The sequence below is a fragment of the Martes martes genome (assembly GCF_963455335.1).
Source record: "Martes martes genome assembly, chromosome: 3".
Classification (NCBI taxonomy): Eukaryota; Metazoa; Chordata; class Mammalia; order Carnivora; family Mustelidae; genus Martes; species Martes martes.
This window is the reverse complement of record NC_137890.1, coordinates 73,921,137-73,933,752: the sequence shown is the minus strand read 5'-3', so window position 1 is coordinate 73,933,752 and position 12,616 is coordinate 73,921,137. Positions and strand designations below refer to the sequence as shown.

General features: G+C 49.2%; 1 protein-coding gene across 1 annotated transcript in view; it reads right to left on the bottom strand.

Annotated features, from left to right (window-relative positions):
* FLT1 (fms related receptor tyrosine kinase 1) overlaps positions 1-12,616 on the bottom strand; it is a 179,219-nt gene that overhangs the window by 9,378 nt on the left and 157,225 nt on the right. The window contains exons 26-29 of the mRNA XM_080797935.1: positions 7,500-7,605; positions 7,092-7,234; positions 5,011-5,095; positions 3,122-3,216 (exon numbers count right to left, since the gene is read on the bottom strand). Coding sequence (XP_080654061.1) covers positions 3,122-3,216; positions 5,011-5,095; positions 7,092-7,234; positions 7,500-7,605 — 429 coding nt within the window. The remainder of the gene's footprint in view (positions 1-3,121; positions 3,217-5,010; positions 5,096-7,091; positions 7,235-7,499; positions 7,606-12,616) is intronic.

Here is a 12,616-nt window from a genome sequence, read left to right as displayed (position 1 = left end):
TGTTCTTGGTGACTGAAGTTGGTTTTGGATCGGTTTCTTGTTGATCTTCTGGGGGAGGGGCCTGTTGTAGTGATTCTCAAGTGTCCTTGCCGCAGGTGGAATTGCACCGCCCTTGCCAGGGGCCGGGCTAAGGAATCCGCTCGGGTTTGCTTTCGGGAGCTTTTGTTCCCTGAGCGCTTTCCGTAGAGTTCCGGTGGACGGGAATGAAGATGGCGGCCTCCCAATCTCTCGGCCCGGAGGAGCTGAGAGCTTGGGGTTCCGCTCCTCAGTGCACTCTCAGAGCAAAGCGCCCAATAGCCCCTCCTCCCTGGCTTGTGGTCGCGCCTCGAGGAAAGCAGTCAAATGTTGGAGCTGGAGAAAAGCGCCGGGTCGCTTTTGTCTCCGCGGCCTACGGCCGCGCTCCGAGCCCACCCAGCCTGCGACCGGCACAAGGTAACCCCGGGCTTAGAGCTCACTCCTCGGCTTTGTCGCTATAGCCGGCTTCCCCGCTCTAATACCTGCGAGCTCTGCGGCACTCAGACACCCCCAGTCCTTCTGTGACCCCGCGGGTCCTGGGGTTATGCTGACCCCGCCTGGGTTTCCCCCCAGTTTAGCCTCTGGAGCGATGTCTCCCAGTGGAGCCGACTTTTAAAAGTCCCGATTTTGTGCTCCGTCGCTCCGCTGCTTGCCGGGTGCCGGCCCCTCCCCCCGGGGTCTATCTTCCCGTCGCTTTGGATTCACTTCTCCGCAGGTCTTACCTTTCAGAAAGTGATCGATTTTCTGTTTCTGGGATTGTTGCTCTTCTTCTCTTCGATTTCCCGTTGGATTTGTAGGTGTTCACAATGCTTAGATAAGCTATCTAGCTGATCTCCTGCTACCTGATGTCGTCTCAGCCTGCTACTTCTCCGCCATCTTGACTCCTCCCCCGCATTCTCTGTATTTTTAATGTCAGAGTCGAGGGCGAGATGATGGCTTTCCTTCACAGAGATCTAGAGTCAGTGTTTCCAAATAGGGAACAAAAGGTTGCTGGGAGCCTGCTTTCTTTTCTCCCTTATCCACGTCGTCTTTGTGAGGGTCCCCTAACCCGCTCCCCTCTGAGGGAGGTACCATCACGGTGCTCATGTTAAAAGGAAACAAGTGCGAAGATGTCTGCCTGGCACTGTGCCTCCCCTTCAGACTTCCTTGTGGTGGTTAAATTGTGCTAACTCTGTCACTGAGGGGCATCTGGGGCCACATTTTGATGTGGATCAAGGTCAGTGAACTATAGCCTGTGGGCTGGCCACAGGCTGCTTGGTTTCCTTTTTTTTTTAAACAGCTTTATTGAGATACGGCTCACCTGTATAAGGTGTGCAGCTGCAAGGTTTTTAGTATATTCACAGATGGCGCGACCATCAACACAATGGCGTTTAGAACATTCTCCTCACCCCGCAAAACCCATACCCAGTAGCATAGCCAGTTACCCTTCCTCCCACACTTCCCACCCCCGGCCCTAGTCCTCCACCGACTGACTTTGTTTCTATAGATTGGCCTATTCCTGGCATTTACATAAATGGTCTCATATGCTATGTAGTCTGTTGTGACTGGCTTCGTTCACTGAACAGTGTTTCCGGGGCTTGTCCACGCTGTAGCATGGATCCGTACTTCATACTTCTTATTGGCAAATAATATTTGTACGGGTGGACTGCGTTTTTATCAACTCATCAACTGAAGGGCAATTGGCTTGTTTTTACTTTGGGTTATTATGAATGCTGCTGCCATGAACTTTTGTGAATAAGCTTTTGTGCGGCCGTACGTTTTCATTCTGTTGGGTATATACTGAAGGAGGGGGATTGCGTGACTCTATCCTTTGCAAGAATTGCTGCTATCCTGTTTCCCAAAGTGACTGTACCATTTCCCATTCCCATCACAACACACAACGCTTATAATTTCTCCACATCCTCATCAACGCCAACTTTTTGGTTCTAGCTATCCTAGCAGGTATGAAGTGGTATCTCGTCATGGTTTTGATTTGCGTTTCCCTGATGACTCATGACCTTAAGCAACTTTTCATGCGCTCATTGGCCACAGTCATCTGTTTCTGTAAATAAAGTTTACTGGAACATAGCCACACCTCCTTGTTTATAGATGGGTGATGGCCGCTTTTATCCTACAATGGCAGAGTTGAGTAACTACTGTTGTTTTTAAGATTTTATTTATTAGAGAGAGAGAGAGAGACAGAGAGAATGAGCAGGGGGAGCAGGACAGGAGGACCCAGAGAGGGAGCCTCTCTGCTGAGCAGGGAACCCAATGCAGGGCTCGATCCCAGGACCCTGAGATCATGACCTGAGCCAAAAGCAGAGGCTTAACTGACTGAGCCACCCAGGCACCCCAAGTAGTTGTTTTCTATGTGACTCCTGAAGAAAAAGTCTGCTGACCCCTGGTTTAGAGGAAAGAGGAGCACGTTCTCCCTCTGAGTGAGATGGGCAGGCATTGAGTTGGGAAAGGTAGGAATGCCTTCTAGATCAGCTCAACCTTTGCCTGTCCAGCACGATCCCTAGGTAGAGACTAGCACAGAGAAGCTGCGGTGATAGGTCCGGTCATGTAAAAAGCTAGGGTCCAGGTAATTCCAACAGCACTTGCCAATGGCCACCATAGGGAGGGTGGGGTGCCAGGAGCCAACAGGAAAGCAGCCTTCTCTTGGAAGCATTGGCTTCTCAGGATGGCATGTCTTAGGCTGGGAAAACAGGACCGTGTGCTTTCCCATACCAAAGCTGCCAGCCCCGGGTATAATCACGGGCCAGCTGCCCTCCCTGCCCCCATAAGCATGTCTCCATCTGACTTTTGCTCTGTTCAGTTGGGCCTTGAATCGGGCTCCTTCCAGCCGAGACACTGTGTTTCATGTGTTTGGACTGCCTGTCCTGCTAGAATTATCCACACGTTTCCATTTCTCAAATCCTTCTCAGCACTTAGTGCTCATTTCTCCGATTTTTATACCCTCCTTCTTGCCCATCTGAGGGCAAAAAGTGCTTTTCTGCAATGCCCAAACACTGTAGTTCAAGAGGGCGAGTGGTCCTCGAATGTCCCCACTGAGTTTTCCCCAGCATCTTCCTTCACACCCCTCCCTCCTTCGGCTGGTCACAGAAAAGACCCCCAGCTTCCTTACTCAATCTTCACGGAGGCCTTGGGTTTGCTCTCAGCCCAGGTGAAGCGCTTCAACAAGGGGGAGGCCAGCAGGGTGCTGCTGTCCACCTGGTAATCCTGGAGGGAGGAAGGAAACAGATGTCACTCCTTGGCTGACCCAGAGAGGTCCGATCTGGAGGCGTGATACTGGGATGCACGTCTGAAGTCCCTCCAAGCTCTGTCCTCCCCTGCCTATTAAGACCAAGCATGTTCTCCGCATGGGCAAATCAAAGTGTTGTCAGTGGCAAGAAACGCCTATTATGTTTCTTGTGAAACCTACCAGTCAAGACCCTGTGACTTTGAGGTCCTTCTTCCTAAAGGTGACAAAAATACCTTTAAACAAAAGGGGAAGCTGCAGGTAACAGGAGAGCATTTTTCAAAGTAAACTTGGGTGCAAATGATTGTATAAAGCTATGAAAGCGAATTACGGCAGAGGATTGTTGTCTGTGAGTATGCTGCTATTTGGGGCCTGCCTAAGATGCAAACACTGCGAGACGTTATAAAGACCTGGTGTATTATTATTATTTTTTGTGTGTGTGTGTGTATCCTACGGAATTTTGGGGCCCTCCATGGTCACGGTTTGCAACAATTCCATTTTCTCCTTGGTTCAGCTTTAGCGTGGAGTCCCAGGCAGGCTCCTGCGTACTCTGCGTTCCCAGTGTGTGGATGCCACACTCTGTCCCTCTGAGTCTCTGACGGGGGGGGGGGGGGGGGGGCTGTGTTCATGTGTGTACTCACCAGTAGGCAAGCCTAAGTGAGCAAAGAGCTGTTGTGGTCCCCACTGTATCGGGCTGGGGAGGGTAAGGTGGACAGGAATCCTCTGTGTTTGGCTCACTATCGCTTCCTGGCACTTAAAGCCGGCTTAAGAAGCAGAAAAACAAAATTTCCAGCTACTTTTCTTTTGTGTTCTGTGGCTTAGTTGTAATGCTTTTCAATGTTCCAGTCATCTTGTCCTCTCTAGTGTGTTTGAAACTCTCCTGGTGCTTTCTAAATGGTGACTGTGCTGGGTCTCAAGGCCACAGTGTTTGCAGTCATCACCTTCCCATGGGGGTGGGCTTCCCAGCCCTTTCATGGGACCTGGGCCTTACCAGTGCCCCTCAAACTTTGCCATGCACATCTGTCCCCTGGAGACCTCGTGACAGGGCAAAGTCTGACTCAGTGAGTGTGGATGGGTTTTGAGACTTGGCATTTCTAGCCCGCTTAGTGGCCACGGTGTTTATCTGGAGATCACACTTCAAGTGTCAGGGGCTTGGTGGCAGAGGGGTACTCCTGCCCAGGCCTCCCTCTCCTCCCCTTACTGTCTCAACCTCCCATCCCAGAGTTTCAGAGGGACAAGCTGGATAAAGCCTTGGGTTTGCCGGGCTGCACTGTTTTCTCCCAGTGTGGCTGATCAGCTTCTAGAACCTCAATGGGAAGGAGCATGAGGCCTGGGTCGCCTTCTCTCAGGACCGCAAGGCTATTCTTAAGGGAGAGCTTTCTGTTAGATCCTGAAGACCCAGCCACTCACAGCTTTGAGTTCCTCCATTAATCTGAAAGCCGGATTCCATCTTTGATCGCCAAGAAGCTTAGAAACACACTATGAGGTTTCCTAAGGGACTCAACTATGACCAGGTGAAGACATGGCCCTGGAGTGAATTCGGGGTCATTGTCAAACTATAGAATTACCTGCTTTCAGGTTAGCTCTGTATAGTTAAGTCTTGTTAAGTCTGTATAGCTAAGTCTTATCACTCCCCTGAAATTATCATTTCAGTCACTACTCATGACTGACCCCCACGGACTGAGAGCCACCAGACTACCGGAGTTTGTGTTTGGATAGAGACTGCAAAAAGGGTCCTGGCATGGTGCCTTGAGTACGTGAATCCCATTACTTACATCAAAGATAGAGGCGGTGTTTGGTGAAAGTTCTTCAAAGGTTTTGATTCTCTCCAGACTCATGAAATTGAAAGCATTTACGTATCTGATGAAGAAGCAGAAAGAATAGTCAAGACAGGAAAATGCATCCAGCTTTCATTAGCTGGGAGACTACGGGCACTGTATCCCAGCTGAGGTGAACCACAGTCCCACAGGAATCCCCTGGCTCCTGAGGCTGAAAGTCTCCTGCTGTGTCCTCCCCTCGGGGTCTTCCCATGGCGGTCAATCCACACTGCATAGTTTTGAGCAAAACCCCAGAGGGACCCTTGAGAGACACCTCAGTGGTTGGGGTTCTAGTCCCTTGTGGAACTGGAGAAATGTCAGGCCTAGAAGAAACCTGAATCCTCATGCGGTCTAAACACCCTATCCTACAAAGGAGAGAAATGATGCCCAGAGAAGGGAATAGGACTTGATCACGTAGAGTTGCCTACTTCTCAAAGGGTGTGAGGAGACCAGGGAAATGAGGTCACACAGCTCATTTAACAGCTAGTCCTGTAGATTCTGTTCTGGGGTTCCAGACTGGGAGAAATGGGTAGTATTGTTGTGTTTTCTCCTATAACTACTGGTCTGTTGCTGATGATCCATTAGGAAGGCTGGCAGAGAGCTGCACTATGTGCTTCCTCCTAAGGCAAGTTCACCTATGGACTGAGTTTCTCCATCTGAAACCCCATCATCACTTGTAAGGCCGAATTTCTTACATAAGCTACTTATTGGCCTAAGGCTAAGCAGCATCCTAAAAAAGGCAAAAATAACTGACAACTTCCCTCCCCCATCTCTGATACAATCGGATATCGCTCATCCCGGCTGGTTTTTTAATCTTAAAAAAGAGTGATTCATCTGTGTCAGCCTCTTGGGCTGGGAAGTGTGAGAAGTATCACTGACCTATAACCCACAACCAGAGATCCGGGCTGGCCTTCTAGGCCTGTCAGAGATGGCTATCGGTCCTTTCAGACTGCCCCAACCCTTAGCCGTGCCTCCCTTGGCTGAACTGGGGTCAAAGCTCTAGGGTTGTGCCCATGCAGATAAGGATGCCACAAGGCCCACAGGATAGTCTAAATATCCTAAAAACTGCTCTGATCGCATGGGAACAGGGATCGAGTATCCAACCAGGTTACAAACTCCAATCTGGCACTTCCTAGATGCACCGTTTTGGCAAGCCATCTGCCATGGAGCCTTAATGTCCCCGTTTGTATAACAGGACTAATAATACCTACTGTAGAGTACTGTTTAGAGCATTAAAGGAATTGATGTCCACAAAGAGCCAGGCACAGGGCCAGGCCACACACAGTGTGTGTCTGTGTGCCCACTAGTACCGAATGTGTACGAAACACGTGGAACCGTTAGCAGTGGTGAACATCCTCATGTACTGTTAGGACTGTTGTGTGATGTGTGTGTAACCACTACTAAGGACGTGCTGATACATGTGTAACCACTTGTGCCGAACATGTGTGATACACGTGTAATCAATAGTACCCAAGAGTCAAGTCCTGCCCCCCAAGTAGCGACACTAAATCAGTATTTTCCCCCTGTATCTCTTCAAATTCCTCTGCAGTAATGAGAGATAGGCTAGTGTGTCAAGTAAGAAAAAAAAAAAAAAGTTTAAGGCTGTATTAAAAAAAAAAAAATCATGGGGAAGGAAGGAAGATGTAGGAGCATTCTAGAATAAAACCGAAGAAAATGTAATGTGCTATTCTTGATTGGATCCTGTGTTTGTCTTTTGTTTTTTCTTAAGGTATAAAAGACATTAGGGGAACTTAAGGAAATAGGAATATTTAATAAGGGAATTATCCGTTTCTTTGGTGTGATCATTTTGATGTAACATAGGAGAACGACCTTCTTACAAGATTTTGGGGTAGAATGTTATAATGCCTTAAGCTCTCCTTCAGTTGGTTCAGCAAAAAGAAAAAAATACACCTATAAAGTCTATACATAGAGACAAAATAGAGCAAAATGTTAACTACAGTTGAATTTAGGAGGTAGACTCGTTTGTCTACTGTTTGAAAATTTTATAATATAAGACTGGGAAAAGAAGGAAATCTTACCTGACATTATCAGAACTTCCTGAATTAAACTTTGGATGTGAAATATCTTCCTTGAAGAAGTCATCAGAGAAGGCAGGAGGAGAATATGTGAACCCACTATTTCCTGTCAGTATGGCATTTAGTGGGATATAGTCCTTGCCGTCCTAAAATACCAAAGATAGAGCTCTAATTATACAAATTTCTATTTCAACCCATGTCTGGGAAATAGGCCAGCTTCAGCTGTGTCATTTCTGCCATCTCTGTTGTGTTTTAGGAAGATAATTGTCCATACACACACTGCACACATGCACACACACTTAACTGCTAATCTCTGCTATTAATAGCTCTTAAACAACAAACAAAACACCCCCTTGACTTCTATTCAAAGGCATTTGGGGCTTCTCATATGCAAGATAAACTCAGCTTTACCTGTTGTACGTTTGCTTGAAGCAAATCGCCTAGCTTTTCCACAAGTTCTGCAAATCTTGGCCTTTCTTTTGGGTCTTTGTGCCAGCAGTCCAACATGATCTGGTAGCTGTCGGGGCCGGGGGGGGGGGGGGGAAGCACAACAGAAGTAGCTGAAGACCAGTGGTAATCATGTAAATTGCCCCATGCTCATCAGCAAAGTGATGCGTGTCGTCCCGTAGACCCAGACTAGGCTTCTTGTAGCATATCGTGTTTGCCTTCACGTTTGGACGCGGATAGGCCACACCCTCCCATGCAAGGCTGCTGGGACCAGGTCCTGTAGTAGTGGGAAGCACGTCTACAAAGGCAGACTAACAAACCAACACTCTGGAGCCCATCGCCACCCAAGTTCTTTGGCGTGCTGGTCGTTTCTGTGGGAGGGAAGGCGCGAGCTCTTCTTGAATAAAGCTGGGCTCCTGCGAAAGGAAGTCCCAACACGGACTTGCACTTCGCTGTGCGGTGGAGCGCTCCTCCCCTTGCTCTCAAAAGCGGGGCAATGTCCCTTCAAGGTAAAGGCTCACATAGACACCAATATCCATGGGCAAATTGTTCATAGTACTTCTAGTCTCAGGTTGTTAAGAAGCCTGAGTCAATCTTTTTTTTTTTTTTTTTTTTAAAGAAGCACGTTGTGTGTCCACAGCCTCATGGCTCCATGATGGAGCTCAGCAGTGGAGATGGGTAGAGAAGGCATTGTTTACAGGACCCCTGTCCCTTCCAGAAGGTGAACGTTTGTGTAGAGTGTGGGTCATTCCTTGGGCTGCCTGCAGGTTCTTGCATGTGGCTCCGCCCCGCCCCTGCCCAGCTCCGACATTTCAAAGCTGCCATCACCAACGGGCCTCCCTCACCTCTCAAGGTGCTAGGTACGGACTGAGTGAGGTATGGACATGTTTGTCTTAATCTCACAGAAGCTAGATCGTGTCCTGGGATTTAAATGTCAACATGCTTCCCCTACAAGTCTTCTCCTCTGACCTTGGAGATTGGAAAGGTATTGGGTTCTTCTCTTGGTCTTGCTGGAAGGAACGAAGGTCTCAGCCTGCCCCGCCCCCTCTGCAGAACACAGGCCAGAAGCTTAGAGATTTACCCTCCTTGGGTCTTGGCTCTCCTTGAGAGCTGTTTACTCTTTGTAATCTCTTCTCTCAGAAGATCATCTGGGCTCGAGAGTTCTCTGACCAAGTCGGAGCAAAGTCCGAATGGCCTCAGAATTTGGAACCCGATCAGAACCTGGCTGTTGGCGCTATGGGGGCAGGGGCCATGTCTCCACATCCCTCGCCTAGCTCAGGCCATTCCATAAAAGAACTCCAGCATCTGATGTGAAGTCAGACTGGTCTCTGGGAGATTTTGCAGATTTTGCTGATCTGCAAAATATATATCCTGACTGAGGAGCGGGATAGACGCAGTGCTCCGAGCTTCCGGGCAGCTGGAGAAAAGGAGGAGTAACTATGTGATGCACATAAGGCAAAAGTTAAAAACAGACCAGATACTTGGAAGAAGCCCGGATGTTCTTAGAACTGAAAACCGAAAGGAAGCTGTCCTAGATGCCTCTCAACACTGTCATTTCCATCTAGGAAATAACAACTTCATGGGACTGTCTTGTACCTTGTCCTTCAGTGTTGGCCAAAGCCTGAACAGCAGAAGTACCACTCCGGAAAAACGATTCTGAGAAGCAAGACACTGTGGTCCGGGCTGTGTCTCCTCAGGTCCCCAGGGCAGGGGTGGCCCCATGTGGTCTTTGGACACCCTCCATGGGTACTGGTCTTCAAAGGCAAGCTCCTCTACTAGATGGTGGAGTTGAGCGTACTTTTAAGTGCCCAGCGAGCACCTCTTCTAAGTCTTTGATTAAGGGACTGGGGCTCTTAAGGATCACTTATCTGAATCACAGATTCTCCTGACTTTGTCCAAACTGATGGGTCAAGGCGCTTCCCCAAAGATGACTCTGGTTCCCTCTCGTCCGTGTATTTCATCTACTGTACCCATTTTACTTAACTCCCAGGGGGTGTGGTGGGGCTCAATGGGTCCCAAGAGCTGGGAAGGCCAATGTCAAGGACCACTCTACAAGGCTCAGTTTGCAGACATGCAGGAGACTGAGGTGAGGAGGGGGAACACAGGCTCTCCAACTCGGGGCCTATTGTCCCCCACTGTCTGAGAGACCTAGGACAGGGGCTGCAGTGCCCACGGCCCCTGACTATCCCTGACCACTAGCCTCCGAGCCAGGGCTCAGGACACTTGCTCTGTCCAGGCAACCCAGGCCAGCCTGCTAGTGGCCAGAGGTCTGAAGGGGCCTAAGACCATCCGCCCGATCCTATGTGGAACTCACGGTCTACTAAGTTTACACGGTTGACCAGTTTTTTGAGCTGGGTGCAAAAATGTTTACCAAGGAGACAGGAGGTCACTGGCCAAAGCCCGTGGTCCCACATCCCCTGGCTGCACTGGCTGTGATGTGATGAAGGCTGGCCTGCTTCCATCTTACCAGCCTGAGGCTGAGGCCGTTCTAACAACGAGCAGTCCTGGAGGCTGTTGGAAGGACATTCAGTGTATATGCGGATAATGTAAAAGGTAACCAAAGCAAGAAAGGCTTGAACCAGGCAAAAAAGGGGGATGGTCCTGTTGGGGGCCTTGGCTTCTCTTAGTCAGTACCCTTTCCCTGCTGAGCCAAACACCGCCGTGAAGAGGACTCTCCCTGACTTCTCTCTGCCCAAACTAGCAGAAGGGACCACCTACAACTACTTGCTGTTTTTATTTTGATTCTCGGTTTCTGATTTCTACTTTCCATTCCTCTTGCTTAAAATCCAATGCAAATCATCTCCGCAAACACCAAAGGAAAAGGAAAAAAAAAATCAAAACATTCATTGCTTATTTCCTTATTGAAAGACATCTGATTAAACAGGCCCTGGGCAAGGAACCAGCCACTCAGGGTCAAACCATTTACATCACTAAGTAAACAGGTTGAGCACAGTAAAGACACTCGAGCTTCACCCAACCCAACAGCCCTCCCTGAAACCAGCTGGGGGAAGGGCTTCCTGTTCAAGCTATCACCCAAGTCCCCAAGTGCAGGCACTTTAGGCCAAGTTCAGGTCACAGGGGCCAGTTCTGAGAGCTGTACTCTGTCCTCCACCCAGGCTTCCCGCTGTGGAGCAAACAAGAAGGCGAGTTACGCCACCAGCTCTCGAACTCTTGAGAATGGCTGATGGTTTGGATTCTAGCCTTCTGCGTACACATTTCACAAAGCCACTGCTTTTCGCCATTTCTATAACTCCCCAGCATTGAGGAACCATCCTTTTGTCTACAGGCTGCATGGTTTACAGGGGTTTCCTGGAGTGGGTTCATGTGAAGACTTAAAGCTTTGATAAGGTCCAAGGGGGTTTTCAGCCCAAAACTGATATGACTTTGTACCTCTACTGTCCTTTTGGACTGGAATCTGGACAGGTATTAGACTCTGCAAGCATGTAGCCTGGTGTTGTGGACTCTGGGCTCAGACATGCTTACTAGCCATGTGGCAGACCACTTAGGTATTCTGTGCCTTGGTTTTCTCACCTGTGAAATGGCGTGAATAACTGTACCTACTTTATAGAGTGGTTATGAGCATTAGGTAAGTTAGTATATGTTCAAGGACCCTTAAAACAGTGCCTGGCACTTAAGCACTAAATATCTTAAGCACTTAAAAAATATTAAATGTTACTCAGTAGTTGAGAACTAGTCTTGTGACTGTCAGATTTTTTAAAAGAATTATTTATTAGAGCAGGAGCTGAAGGGCAGAGGGAGAGGAAGAAGCAGACTTCCTGCTGAGCAGGGAGGCCAATGCGGGGCTCGATCCCAGGACCCTGGTATCATGACCTGAGCTGAAGGCAGCCGCTTAACAACTAAGCCACCCAGGTACTCCGTGATTGTCAGGTTATACAAAAAGTGGAAGGAATATTCAAAGCATGAGTGGACATATTAGAGAAACCTTTTTTTCCTAAGGAATGTGGGGTATATTTCTAATTTAACAGTCCTGGGATGTAGGGAAATCCATCTAAAAGACAGGCTTCTAACCGTCTCCTCTGCTACTTAGTTGATGGAGGACACATCACTTTGCTTTTGAGAGGATTAGTCTCATTACTCATCAAATTCAAATTACAACATCTGCCTATTTGCCCCTCAAGGGTTGCTGGGAGCTTTCGATGGAACTGTGTGGAGGAAACACTTAGAAAACCATAAAGTTCAAAGTAATCTCATTTCACTCCAGATCTCCTGGCGGTTGCCCCTCTCCACCAAGCAAAAGGAAGCAAGCGATTAAAAGCTCTCTGTGCCTTCCAGGTTCCACAGCCCAAATGTCATCCTGGGGGCTAATCTAGTTTCGTTCCCAGGTCTCAGGAGCCCTGCATCAAGGTCTCTGGACTTTCCTGACCAGACCCCACAGTAGCCTGACAAGACAGGCGCCCCAGCTCCTTTCTGCACTCACGCTCCTCCCCGGCGCTGCCTTCACAGGCCCTGAGTCTCCCTCTCCCATCCCCCCATCCCCCCATCCGGGGCCTGACCTAGTCTTGTCTCCAGATGCTTAAGGAAAGAGACTGCAACCTTGAGCTTTGGCCAAGCCCACACTTCCTTTATTCCCTCTGACTCCTCCCCAGAGGCCATCCCAGGGTTTCTGACAAGACCCCATTGTGCAGGTAGGACAGGGAGGGCCGCCTGCCGGTTCAGGAAAGGTGGTGCCGCCGCAGGAAGGTCCGAGTCCTTGTCAGCAGCTGGACGGAACTGCCCGGTGTCATCCCATTCCTGCTTAGACCTCGAAGCGCAAAACCTCCACAAAGCTTCAGGGGCAGCAGGGTGTCTGAGGGAGGCCAGCAAGTGTTTGCATGGTGGAGAATGCCTTCACACGGAGCCTAGACTCTAGGACTGTAAGCAGGGACCCCCTCAAGAAGTTCCACAGAGCTGCCAATTCCTAGAATGAGTCTTGAGAAGTCTTAATGCCCACAGAGCCTTCTGGGGAGGATGATTACCACTTCATTCGGCAGAGTCCCCTTTCCCTCTCCTGCACCACTTCCCCTGAACTCCACATGAAAACCCCTCATGGGTCTCTAGCGTGAATGGAGGACTGGCTGGCC